Genomic DNA, 13,422 nt, shown 5'->3' on the forward strand with positions numbered 1-13,422 from the left:
CCTGGGTGGCTTTTGATTTGGTCTTCATGTAAAATGGGACAACTGATCTGAGAGACAGGTTATGTCCTTTCTCTATCACTCCTGGTTAATTTTTTTCACCATGAGCTCATCTGCATCCATGACCAAGTACCAGGTTGTGATGTGCTGACCTGCTTGGTGGGACAAGAGCTCACCTTCCCGTGACATGGAGCCCAGGCTGTGATAAGCAGAAAAGATGCTAGCCTTTCTCTATATGCTATGTGCCTCTTCCCCCTTGTTATTTTCCTCCCTTTTTCTAAAAACTGCTTTCCAAAATCTGCTCTGTTGCCCATTACTTTGGGTGCTGTGGCCACCCTTCCATCTGCCTTGGCCAGGACCAGTGGCCACCTGCCCTCCCTGGGGTTGGCTGCCGCTTCAGGAGCAATCAGTTCTCATCACACTTCCAAGGGACCGAATCTGAGTCCTCTTCTGCCTTACAACCCCAGGGATGAGGGCTGCTCTGGACGGGGCGGCTTTTCTCACTTCTCCTGCTACAGAAATGCAGCAAGTCAGAGTAGTAATGAGGTTTGATGCTCCTGTGGTAGTCAGGCCAGAAATTTGCTGTGGCAACTCGTCTTCATTTAATTTTGTCTTGCGATTGTGATGTTGAAAAGACAAATGGATGGTTAGCCAGGACTATGGGGGCTCCTATGTGAAATGTGTTCTTTGGATGCTCTTTAACAGATGGTTTGATAAACATCTGAAGGCACCCATGACCACATTTATACTCCTTGGATTTTCCAAGATATGATTGGATGAAAAGCTAAAAACGAATGAACCAAATGATCATAATAATACATTAATAGCAGAGAAAAAGAAACAGAAGGATTCTGGGGATCTGGGAAGCTAAAACTCAGATTACTTTGTCCAGCATGAGTTCAGTCCTGCAGGTAATGAGACAAACCTTTTTGAAAGCTTGTTCTCAGCTGTGGTTTGTCCTTGACCTTAATGAGCTCAGCAAGACCTTGGCCGTTATATCGAGTGAATGCTGGACTGGGCCACATTGTAATGTGTGTGTATATCTGTGCGTATATCTATCAGTGTATGTATATGTCTGTCTGAGGCACACACAACATAAATATCTCTGTTCAGGGGTGGATTAAGGCTTTTGTACGCACTGGAGGATGCCTTTGCTTGAGTCACTGGGCCCCTGCTCATCCAGCCCAGGGTGTCCGAGGTGTCACTGGCCACCACTGCCTGTGGAAACTGGTGTCAATCACAGGAGCCTGGTGGGCCATGGTAGCCTGGGTTAGCATTTGACCTTCTAACCACCTAAACTGGTGTCAGAGACTCATGCTGGGACTGACAGTAATCTGGAAATAATCAGTTGCCTTTAGGGGGAGCGGATTATTTGCACAGAAGGGACCACATCCTTTCCTCGGGACTGCAGAGGAGACCGAGAGGAGGGAAACCTCCGTGTCTCCCTGAGGCTCTGCATGCTGAATATCCCACTCCCACAACACAATGCTCAGACCCCTGCTCCAGAACAGCCCCGGGAGCACCGCTGGTCCCCGGGGCTCTCTGGGGTCCAGGGTCCCATCACGGGTACCAGAGGAGTCCCCAGGATGCAGAGGGTGGTGTTGGCTGAGCTTGCACGGGATGCCACCAAGCAGAAGGATTTCTTGCAAATTCCTTCTGTGCGTGCCCGCGAGCTCCTCCGATTGCTGAGTTCAAGTGTGAATTAAAACCAGGCTGGATTTTTTATGCCCTTCAGCCTGTTCGTTCTGTCCGTGAACTCAGCAAGCGATGCCAGGTGGGACAATGGGGCCGCCTCACTCCCCTTGCGCAGGTCGAGGGCTGCTCCATGGCGTGGAGGACCCTGGTAGCGGTGGCCATCTCCGAGGTCGTGGTGGCTATCATCTCCTGAGCAGCCATTTGGGACGGGCTCGTGGGAGCTGTGGTGCTGCCTCAGCAAAGCCAGAGACTCCCAGCAGCGGCAGGGCCCGTCTGAAAAGCGTTACAAGAAACAGATGCACGAACACAGATGTTCAAATCCCTTCCCATGAGGGACTGTGCCACACCCTGTTTTTACCTTTTTATTTTATTTTATTTTATTTTTTAATTCCAGGCTTAATATAATGCAAATAATTCAGTTTAACCAGCTCTCTTTGTGAGGTTTTTATTTGGCAAAAAAAGAGAAGAAATTTGGACCTTTTGGATGTTGTTGTACAAACAAAGTTAAAGATCTGGCTCTCCATGGCTTAGGCAATTAAAAAAGTATCTTCTTTATCTGTTTAGAAGAAGAAGAGAATATTTTTTGTTTCCAATGCAGATGAACAAAATCATCCTGCAGGACTCAGTCAATTGTAGATGAACCAATGCCACCAATTCAATGCAGGATGAGTCATTGCTATTAATGACATTTATTGACCAGTGTGACAAATTTCAGAAGCCTTTTTTTTTTTTTTTTTTTTCAATTTGTTTTCTCACTTGACACTCAAACAGAAAAATCCTGTCATGAACCCGGCCCTCAAAACACCTGTCTTTTAAACCTAGAGTCAGTAATCGAAAGTTTCCTGTCTGGCATTTGCTTCCAGGTCTAATTTCTACTCTCCCCTCATTTCCAGTAAAAGCAAACCGTGCAGAGAGTCACTATGCGGATGCTGCTCAGGAAACTCTAGGTACCACGGGAAATGCGTCGCACGGAACTAATCAAAAGCTGCACGGCTCATTCTCCCTCTGCCCTGCTACCACCCGTTCTGATCACTTCTCTGCTTAATAGAGGTACTAGATGAGTAAAAAAAAAAAAAGGGTGAAAGAGCCTCCCCATCGCCCACTGAGAAATTAGAGACGTTCTTGCCTGCTAATCATGCAGAATACGTGATTTGAAGAGATGAGGATGGGGAATTTGGTCTGGGCCAGCAAGCCAGTGTCTGCTCAGCAATGAAGGAGGCCAGGAATTGAAGATTAAAAAATGATTAAATTTTTTTTCAAAAAATTAATCAATTTTTTTTTAAGACCCCTTCCTGTTGCTCCATCCCTCCTCAAGGTCGAGGGAATCCTTGCAAATTGAATTGTGCTGTGCAGCAATATCAAGTTAGTAGCACGAGAAACACCAGCTTCCTACTGCTGCTCAACCACCATTCCTTTGGCTCTCTCAACACCGCAAATTGACCTTTTCCAGTCTTGTGGCCTTTGGAAGCCACGACTTGCCTGTCTAGCACCTCTACTACGCAGCTAGAGAAGGACTAATCTCAGCCTGTCCCACCAGACGTAGGGCACCCGGGTTCCTCTTGGCCTTGACATTGGCTTTGTGAATGGTTCTGTTTCTCAGTCCCATGGGGAACAGGTAGCTAGAGCAGGGGCTTTCGTACCAGCAGTGTTTTCATCTTTTTCATCAAGTTGACAGTCATTAGGTGTCTTCAGAGAATCCCCAACGAGCATCCCTCAGTGCACCCATCTGATGGCCACAGGGGCACACATATACCTATATCTTATTCTGCTTATTTTACTCTGGAAGAGTCTCTTCCCCTGCCCCAGACTCTGCTTCTCAGCAGCAAACACGCACCTCAGTGTAGCGAGACCCGGAGTTTGCATGCGGTGAATGCTGGCAGGGGGTCCCCAGCGCAGGAGTGACAGGACACCCAGTGATGCCGCATGCTTGTGGAATCGAATTTCTGCATGCTCTCTTTTTTTGGAGTCCGTTTGAATTCTCAAAATCACCAGTCTCTGTCTCCCTCAGAAAGCCACTAAAAAGAAATTTTAAAAAGTACATGTATCTCTGGTTTTCTCCATTAATTGTTCCAACTTGTATCTTTTCTTTTCTTGCTATTTTTTTTCCCTGCTGGCTGTTTTAATTATTTGTCAGACTAGAGGCCAGGACTTGTGCCTGAGGCTAGTGTGTGTACCAGAAGATCTGCAGTAGTCTGGTAAATCCCATCTCTGAGTGGGTAATAGAGAGGAAGGGGGCATGACCTAGAGTTCATAATAAGCAGTTCTCCATGGTAGGAAATCCCTTGTGTCTGGATAAATAGTGTGAATTTTTGAGTTAGCCTCCTGCTGTGCATTTTGACAGTGCTGTGGAAGTTCATCCTTGAACAAACTGGTTTAAATATTGGGCGATCATCAGTTGTGAAACAGCATTTCGATAGTTTTCCAAATGGCAAAGATTTGGTCAATACTCTAGCTAAAAAATAAATAAATATATCTGACTTTTGCAGGGCTTCCATTTGCCAGGTGAGGTTGGTTTATCCTTGGAGGCAGAGGAGGGACCCCTACCCAGAGAAAGGCTCCTTTCAATTGCTTAATTTTGAGGTTGGTTTTGGCAAAGATTAAAACAAGTGGTGATATTTGTAAGGCTCTCCTCTCACCTGTGCATGTCTGGTTCTGTTTTCTGGAAAATCAGCCACTCTGATCTTTGTCTTCCTTGCATGTCTTCCTAGGCGCGATTTTTTTAAGTGGTAAATCCAGTGTATTTTTTTCTATTTTCTACTGAATTCCTTCCCACTGTGGTCTTCATCTTGAGTCCTGCAAGGCAAAGGGAGGATGAAACAAATAATTATCTCAAGATCTTAATCCGTTGGAGACCCTGAGAAGGAGGCTTACACACTGTGGTTCTTCTAGTCAAAAAGGAGTCTTGAACTCTGAAGTAGCTACAAGAGCATCTTTGTTACCTGCATCCATCCTGAATGTAGCGTTTTACACGCTATGCTTTAATAAAACTATAGGTTAACCTTGAAAGGATTTAAAAATAATTAAAATGTCTTGTCTTCCTGGCCCCTGGGGCTGCCTGTAAACCCCCACCACACAAACTCATAGGGGCAGATGCCAGCACTTTGATGTACCTAAGGCTGAGTGCTAAAAGCCATCATGTAGGATGTATATAATGAAATAACTGCAAACCATGACGCAATCATGGAAAACTCAGCGTAGGTAAATTAATGGAAAACTCAGTGTAGGTAAATTAATAGGAAACTCCTTAGAAGCCGTGGTTTCTTAATGTATCTAACCAATGGTCTCTAGTCAATAAATGCAATAATGCATGCATTTTTAGAGAGTAATGTAACTATACCAAGCCAGATTAGTAAGTCTATCAAATTCTGCTTTGTAAGATACTTTCCTGGCATCTGCTCAGAGGGATGGAGGCACTGCAGAGACCTGCTAGTGGGAAGGGGCACACAGAGCAGTGAAGGTGTTTGCAGAGCCCTTGCCCGGCCTACAGGGAGAATATTTCTTGAAATCTTGTTTGGGAATAATCAGCCAGCTCGAAGATGAAGGAGGATGCTAGATGCTTTGCTTTGCTCCTGAAATGCAAAACAACTGAGCTGGCAAATAGCAAAAGGTTGCAAGAAAATGTAGATTATGTGTGACGTGGTGTTTGAGAGCGCTCAACATCAGTTTGGAGAAAAACTGCTGTGTGCTAGGGAAAGAGGGTGATGGGACAGCTGCAAAACACTGAAGGCCAAGCTTAAAGATGAGTCTGGCTCCAGTGTCCCTTTGCTGACCTCAGGCCCCCTGCTCGACCAGGCTTTACATGGTGGCCATGGGGATGGTGGGACTCTGGTCTTTCCAGTTGTATTTTCAGCGTCTCCCTTCAACCCAAGTCTAACACGGTGCTTGTGCACAAGGATGAGATGAGGGCTTGCTTACCATGACACAGATCCTTGGCTGACCTTTTGTTTTCCTCACACCCAGGTTGCTCTGCTTCTAACAATTCCCTTCTCTGGGCTGAATTCACCTTTGCAAGTGCTTTTCTGAAATCAGGCTTGAGCCTGGTCCTCTCTTGGTTTCTGCTCTAGTCATGGCAAGTTTTGCACACACACAGATGTACTTTCTATTCCTTCATGTCTCAGTAATTGGTTTCTGTCTCTTATTTGCACCTGAGACCAGGACGGAGACCAGGGATAGCCACAAAGGCTGTTGTTCACTCCTGCCTGGTTTTAACGAGCTGTTCTCAAATGCCATGAGCTCAGCACAAGTTCTGGATTAAAAAGCAGCCTCATTTCCCAACAGGAGATAACATCTTTCTCCTGGACATACCTTCTCCAATGAATGAACACTGTTACTGGTTGAGTTCATGTGCAGAGATGGATCTGACTCCTTGTTAGTCCAGCTCGGTTTGGCTGATGTTTGCTGACTGCAAAATGAAAGGAGAAAATTAAACAATTACTCAAGTATAGTTAAAAATTAATGATAGGAAGTTACAGGTGGTACTTTTTATTAATCCAAAATTATTGATAACGTAACAAGTCCACATTTTTTTTAGAAGTGCTAATTTAATACTATAGAGAACTGAAGAATGAAGCCAAATTCAGAGGGTTTCAAATTGGGAGTTCAGACCCCCAGCCTCCTAAGGAGGCTGATGGCAGCTCATTTAAGGGTTAGTTCTCATGTGTTTTGCTGCTGAGTGCTGGGCTCTTGGTCCTACATGAACCGAAATGCAAAGTCCGCTAAAGCAGTGAGCACCTTTCCATCAGCTGTGGGGCCATGGATCGATCAGTCTTTCAGTGTTCATCCAGGGTGGGCTCTCATTTTTTGACTTGCAGCAGAGAAAAAGTTCAACTCAGTTTCTGTTAAACTCAAGTCAAAAGCTGAAAGTTTTGTAAACCTTCCCTGAAAGTCAGCCTCAAAACCTTAAATTTTGTTGTTGTTGTTGTTGAATGTTTTTAATGGATGCCAACTGCAAGTGATTTTGAAGACCCAGGAACTGAAGCATGGCCCATTATGCTGTTCCAGCTTCCCATGATCTTTGTCTCTGGTTGTAAAGCCACAGTTTTCTTTCCCTTTCCCCTGGGCTGAGCAGGGCTCCTGCCCCATGCTCACACTGCCCTTAGATGTCACGATCACAAGCATCAGTTGGTGTCGTGGTGTGTGGCTGGGTTAGTGCTTTCCTTGTGTTCGTGTCACCGACTCATACACCTTCCACCAAACAGAGGCTCATTTACCATCTGCTTGAGTGACAGCGAAACACCACTTCTCTGAGACACTGCATCACTCTGCATGACTTTCTGGTTGATTAAGAACATGATCTTGGATTAGCTGCCTACATATATCTCTATATGTGTCTATGTTTCTTTTGGACTCTCTCCTACCAGCTCCTGCAGACCCCAGCAGCATCCTGCTCTGCAGGAATTGTACTTGCATGTGATTCTAGGTGTCATTTCCAATGAGAGAATTGCATGGCAGAAGGAATAATGCATTGAATTGTCCATATTGTTTCATGTTGTCTGTGTTAAAACAAAGAAGTTACATCAGGTGTCAGGCTTTTTTTCTGAGTAGTGAGTACTCAGGAACAAGACCTATCCATATCTTAATTGCTCATCCGATTTCTAAGCGATTTTTAATGTATAGAAGTGTCGCACCTTGTGCTGTCAGCCTTAAAACTCTTTGCTCACGTTCCTTACTGAGTTCAACGCTTTTTTGCCTTTTGTGACGATCCTGGCAAACATTTGCAGCATGTTTAGTGTGATTTAGGATCAAATGGCAAATAAAATTTTAATCTGATTTCTAATCCAAGAAACACAGAATGAGAATTGCATTTAAACCTTTGGCTCATTATGTGCGACGATTTTGGTAGCATGAGTGACTAAGGCTTACATCCAGAAAGGTATTTAGGCACACGCTTGTTCCCAGATTCCTGTGGGTTTGTACCTCTGATCTGATTTTCAGCTCTGCTGAACATCGGTTGGTCCCGTGGCTTTTGGCCAGGCTGGTGGGCAGCACACTGGCAAGGAAATCTCTAGCACCTACCTGAATTTAGAAGGTAGTGTTAATTGGATTAATTTTGCTTTTTTTAACTCGGTCACAAACAAATTTCATTTTCTCTCAAATGTATCTTTAACTCAAAATTGTTGTCCAGCCGATGGCCATAGATCCCCCTGCTCCCCGTTCCCAGGATCCCACTGTGCTACTCAGAAAATGCTGCCCAAGCACCTTTCTCTCCCTGTAAATGTTCAACATCTCGCAACGTAAAGTGACTTTGTAAAAATAGCACCTACTTACTCAACAGATCTGTTTCCTGTGTGTCTTCGAGGCATATTTTCTTCCTTTATTGACAAAAACAAATGTCTGTTCCCGTCAGCACGGTCCAGCTGGGGAAAAGGGAGCTGCATTTTGTTTTGCTTCAAATATCAGCAGCTAAATTCTGGTTGAAGAACCTCGTGCCAGTTTTGAATGCTCAGGAGAATTGTTTGATCCTGAATTTTGAGGTGATGCTGCTGAGAGACAGAAAAAAAACCCCAGGTCTTTGGTTGGTAACCTGGAAATCTTATGTGGAAATTGAAATTCCTGCCATGTTCTTCTCGCAAATTGAGTCAGAGCATTTGCAGCAAAATGATGAGTGGCTACTGCAGTGGTACAGGGTACTGGGAATTACACCCGAGGTTTTACTCTGTTCTGATTTGCCTATACATAAAATATTAGCTACTTGTGCAAGTGCCTTGCACTGGTTGTCTAATCTCTGTTAGTGTATTTTAATAATCAATTGGTATTCAGAAAATATCAAATTATTCAAAGCTATTTGCCGTTTGGTTTCCCCGATGCTGCCTCTATAAAGTTTACACTTTCATAAAGATTCACAGAATCTTTTTGTTTTGCAATTTTAGTGTGAAAATTCGTCAACTTCATTTGGGTGAAAGTTTTTAATAAAAAATGTCAGAATTTGGAAGACAGTCAGAGCTGGGTCAGCAGACTGTTTCTCAGTGTGATCATCTCTGTTTCTGGAGAGATCTTCTTTTCAAACCATAATTACAAGATTTTAAAGTAATGGGATTGTAATAGAAAAAAAAACAATAAAATGCTATATTCTGTAAAATTTTGCTTTGCATGTTTATTACACTCGTAGCAGAGCTGCAGATAGATGGTAGTTAGCTTTTAGACTGAAACTTTATAGGGTACAAGGGGGTTGCATACTGAAGTGTTGGTATTTAAGACTGGAAAAAGAGGAACTCTCTGGAATATATGAAAAGGATTGATCATGTTTTAAGAGGGAGGAAATACAGGAGCTGAAGAAAGGGAGAGGACAGGTCTGAGCAGCACAAGTGAAGTGTTGCCAAGAAACTTAGAAGTTCAAGATAAAGGCCTTTTTTATTGGTATTTTCATATTAGACCTAGGGCTTAGGAAGGCAGTTGTGAAAGAAAAGCTTCCTCGCTCATGATCGGAGCCGATCAGTGATTTAAGGAATCATAACCTCATTGTTTAACGTCATTCTGTCCCGCCAGCCCTGGCATCCCACGAGGGGCTCCTGTTTAAGTCCTCATTATCTTCTCTCTCTTAATAATCATTCTCATTTCACTCATTATGGCGAAAACATTTCTACAAGATTTCTTAAAAAAAAAAAAATTAAATATATATATATTTTTAAAAAGCCAACAGCAAAACTCCATCTTACTGCTGCTTGGAAGTGCTCTTGGTTTCTAATGGCTGGTGGGGAAGGACTGCGTGGTTTCCAGAATGACTCCTCCTGCTGTCTCCTTTTTGTCTTTGTTTCAACGTGTTTCTCTGAACAGTCAGAAGGTCAGTTTGAAAGATCGTGTCTTCTCCAGTCCCCGCGGTGCTGGCACCAAAGGGAAAGGCTCTCCACAGGCTCAGGGCATCCGGAGGTCCCCCAGCGCTGACCAGAGCATCGAGGACAGCCCCAGCAAAGTGCCCAAGAGCTGGAGCTTCGGAGACCGCAGCCGAGCCCGCCAAGCTTTCCGCATCAAGGGAGCAGCGTCGCGGCAAAACTCAGAAGGTGAGGGCTTGGGGTGATGTGCCAGATCCCAAATCCCCGTCTGGCCCTGACACCCTCTTCCTCCCCACCTAGGAAAGTACCAGCCATGGTCCTTTAGCTTGGGCTATAATAAGATATAAGAAAACCTCCCCTGACACCCATGATAACATATATAGAATCATAGAATTGTTTTGATTGGAAAAGACCTTTAAGATCATGAGTCCAACCATTGACAATCTTGATATACAACTGCTAGAAGGACGATGCCTGATCACAACAGAAAATGGTGGCTTTTGTCTGGAAAACTTTTAATAGCATTCCACATAAATTTGAATTCAACACTAGCACATCTACTAGTATGAAATTTTGGAGCCCCTATTAGACAGAATATTTAAATTGCTTCTAACTTCATGGTTCAGAGAACAAAGTCCTGAGTTGGACTCAATTATTCTTGTGGGTCCCTTCCAACTCAGGACATTCCGTGATTCTACGATTTAGAAGCAAGTCTATTCGTTAATATGAACTTCAGCAAGGTGAAACTATTGCATTTGTCCACATTCAAGTAGGAATTAAAGACATCAGTAAAATAAAGGAGACTTCATGTATATAGGGGTGGGGAAAGGAGGAAGTCATAGAATCATAGAATGGTTTGGATTGGAAGGGAACTTCCCAGTTCCCCCAGTGCCACCCCTGCCATGAGCAGGGACATCTTCACCAGCTCAGGTTGCTCAGAGCCCCGTCCAGCCTGGTCTGGGATGTCTCCAGGGATGGGGCATCGAGAGATGGGTGAGAGCTGCAGTTGGCATTGCTGGATGTCACCTTAGCCCATGTTGAGAAATGCTCCCATCAGGATGCTCTGCAAAGATATCTCTGCTGCTTCCCTCCGGGATTGCTGTTTGTGATCCAGCTCTCTCTCTCTTGCATGGGAAATAGTAATGCATTGTCTTTATTTCTCCCTCTCCTAAACCCAGAAGCAAGTCTCCCTGGAGAAGACATTCCTGATGAGAACAAAAGCTGCAACTGCGAATTTGTGACGGAAGATTTGACACCGGGACTGAAAGTCAGCATCAGGGCTGTGTGGTAAGAGAGGGAGAGGGGCAAAAAGGTCCAGAAAAATAAATATTAGGGAAAAAAAAAAAAGAAATTTGAAGTCCAAGCAGAGGTGGCAAATGCTGAAATGTCTGTGCTGCAGGCTGATTTTTCCCTGGGTGGCCTGCCCTCCTTTACAGAAAATTCTGCCAGAAAAAGCAGGTTTTGCTGAGGGAAGGAATAAACAGAGAGACAGGAAAATCCCCTGCAGGGATGCAGCCAAATGATCATTCTCACCAGCTCTGGGATTTAATGCTGACATTTATAAAAGCGGTGCAGAGAGGATGCCCTTGTAGCTGATAGTCCAAGGGACATCAGGGACCCCCCCTCACAGACAGGGCTTCAGTCACCAGCCCCCGCAATCCCTTTCCCCTCCCCTATTGCCACGTCCTTTCCCAAACCTGCAGGGCTGGGATTTGTTCCATTTTTCCCTCCAAAGCAGCTCCATGAGTTGTTTTTTATCTGCCACGAAGCAGGTCAGGATGCCACCCAGAGACTATATTTTCCCTTTCCTCTCCATCTCCCGCAGCATTATGAGATTTCTTGTCTCCAAGCGCAAGTTTAAGGAGAGCCTTCGGCCCTACGACGTGATGGATGTCATCGAGCAATATTCTGCCGGTCACCTGGACATGCTGTCCCGGATTAAAAACCTTCAGGCCAGGCAAGAGACCCCTCTCTTTGCTTCATTTTTTTCACTGTTTTTTGTTCATCGTGGGGTATTGCCAGGAGAGACACTTTCCTTTGCAGCTACAACTTATTCTTTTTCTTCTGAAGGGAAAAACCTCAAGGAAAACATTGATGCTTGTGGCTGGAACCCACAGCAATGCGCAGGACAGGGACTGCAAATTAGGGATGTTTTACTACTAAAACTCCCATACTGCCCCAGGACATACCCACAAAAATCACAGCTTATCCTTCCACTTTATTTTGGGAGTTTCTGTCATTATAGTATATAATAGGTAACATACATATATAGTTATTATAGTATATAATAGGCATATCTCTCTGGTCCTCCTGGCAGGATAGCAAAGGTTTGGAGCCCCTGTTTTAAGGCTAATATGGCTAATTTGGTACCTTTCTGTGAGTGATACAGAATAAAACCCGGTGTGCTGGTTGTGACCCTGCTGCTGCAGGGCGGTGGGGAAGCAGCAGCTCTGTCCTGCTGTCGGATGCCGTTGGAGGAGAAATCCCTCCTCAAATGGCACAGTCTGCCAAGAATGCATGCAGGGGGGTTTAACAAAGCAGCATTTCAGCCTCTACATTCAAATTTTAAGGGGAGGTGAGTTAGTTTTAGTAGGGAAAGAAACGTGAAAAAGGGATAAATGGAACAGAGAAGAGCATTTAAAATTCCATTTTCTGCTACGATCACCCCAGATGAATTTGACCTCTTAAACAGAGGATCTGAGCCAAATATTTTTGTCCGGCCACTCCTCCCTCAACCTTGATGTCCCACATTGAAAGCTGAACCCCAACACCCCCTGGCTGTGTTGGCTCAGCAGAAGTAGCCCCAGTTCTGCTGAGCTCGAAGGACACCCAGAACAGAGGCAGAGCTTGGCCACAGGCTGTCTCCAGTCAAAATAATTTACTATTTACTTTTACCGTTGGAGAACAAAAGTATTTCTCTTCATGGCTGTGGCAGCTCAGCTTCCTCTGGAAGCTATTGGGGAAGTTTTCCTTTAATTTCAAACCCATCTAGATGTCACCCAATGTGCAAAAAGAAATGTGATTGAATATGTGAAGAGCTAATATGAACCCAAAGAATGGAACAAGAAATTGTCTTAGGTAAAAGAGGAATCTGTCTTCTGTTAATCTCTTAGACATCATTTTAACTCTGCTCTTTTTGATGTTCAAGCAGCAGATGATACTTCTGCAGTGTTGCTGCACACTGTGCATTTCCCATTTGCAGATACGCAACCGGAAGATAAATTCTCCGTTGCGATGGAGACTAAAATATTCTGGAGAATTTCCTCTCTTTGAGCCTCTCACACCCGTTCAGTACGAATTCAGTGATTATAGATCCAAGACATGTAGCTAAATCTGGAGAGGGAAGAAGAGAAGGAGATTTATATTTTCTAACTTTAAAAACCAGAAACATGAGGCTTCCAGGCTGCCTCCATGGTGGGTAGTGAGCCATCAAGGTTGTCATCTCCACTGGCTCCAGGTGGGACACCTGAGTCCCAACCCATGAGCTGGTGTGGCAGATTCTCACCACCCACCCAAATCTCCCATCGTCATCCTTCAAGGTGAAGTGCTGCAAACATAAAGTGGTTTGGTTGACTGATTTTGGGGGTCTGAGGTAAGGAATGTAACCTCTCAGAGACCAAACTGAATTCTCCTCTTTGCTGTACCCGTGGGACTGCGAGGCTGAGGTTCCTGAGGCTGGACTAGGCTACCCAGCCCAATGCAGGGACGTCAGGAGGACCAGGAGCTGCTCTAAAAGTGTGAATTAGCTGGGATCCAGGCCTACCAGGCATCTTCACTGGTTTCACTGTCCCCAGTGAGCAGAAAACCAGTGACAGTGATGGGAGCAGACCCCCTTGAGGTCATCCTTCAAAGGACTTATCGTCACAACCAGGTGTGCACCAAGAGGTCCCATGACTGGGCTCTTGCCCAGTACAACTGGAAAGGCCACCCTGTAGACTTGTGCCTGGCGTGGCCATGGCCA

At 44.8% G+C, this 13,422-nt stretch overlaps 1 protein-coding gene across 10 annotated transcripts in view; it reads left to right on the forward strand.

Annotated features, from left to right (window-relative positions):
- Positions 1-13,422, forward strand: part of KCNQ2 (potassium voltage-gated channel subfamily Q member 2) — a 73,792-nt gene that overhangs the window by 42,842 nt on the left and 17,528 nt on the right. For 4 of the 10 annotated variants that reach the window (XM_071815775.1, XM_065849919.2, XM_065849918.2 and 1 more), the window contains 3 exons: positions 9,466-9,689; positions 10,640-10,748; positions 11,287-11,418. In XM_071815775.1, the coding sequence (XP_071671876.1) occupies positions 9,466-9,689; positions 10,640-10,748; positions 11,287-11,418 (465 nt within the window). Of the gene's footprint in view, positions 1-2,585; positions 2,640-9,465; positions 9,690-10,639; positions 10,749-11,286; positions 11,419-13,422 lie in introns of all 10 variants that reach the window. The other 6 variants (XM_071815776.1, XM_071815773.1, XM_071815774.1 and 3 more) reach the window with 3 other exon arrangements.

This window comes from Patagioenas fasciata, chromosome 16 (assembly GCF_037038585.1).
Source record: "Patagioenas fasciata isolate bPatFas1 chromosome 16, bPatFas1.hap1, whole genome shotgun sequence".
Classification (NCBI taxonomy): Eukaryota; Metazoa; Chordata; class Aves; order Columbiformes; family Columbidae; genus Patagioenas; species Patagioenas fasciata.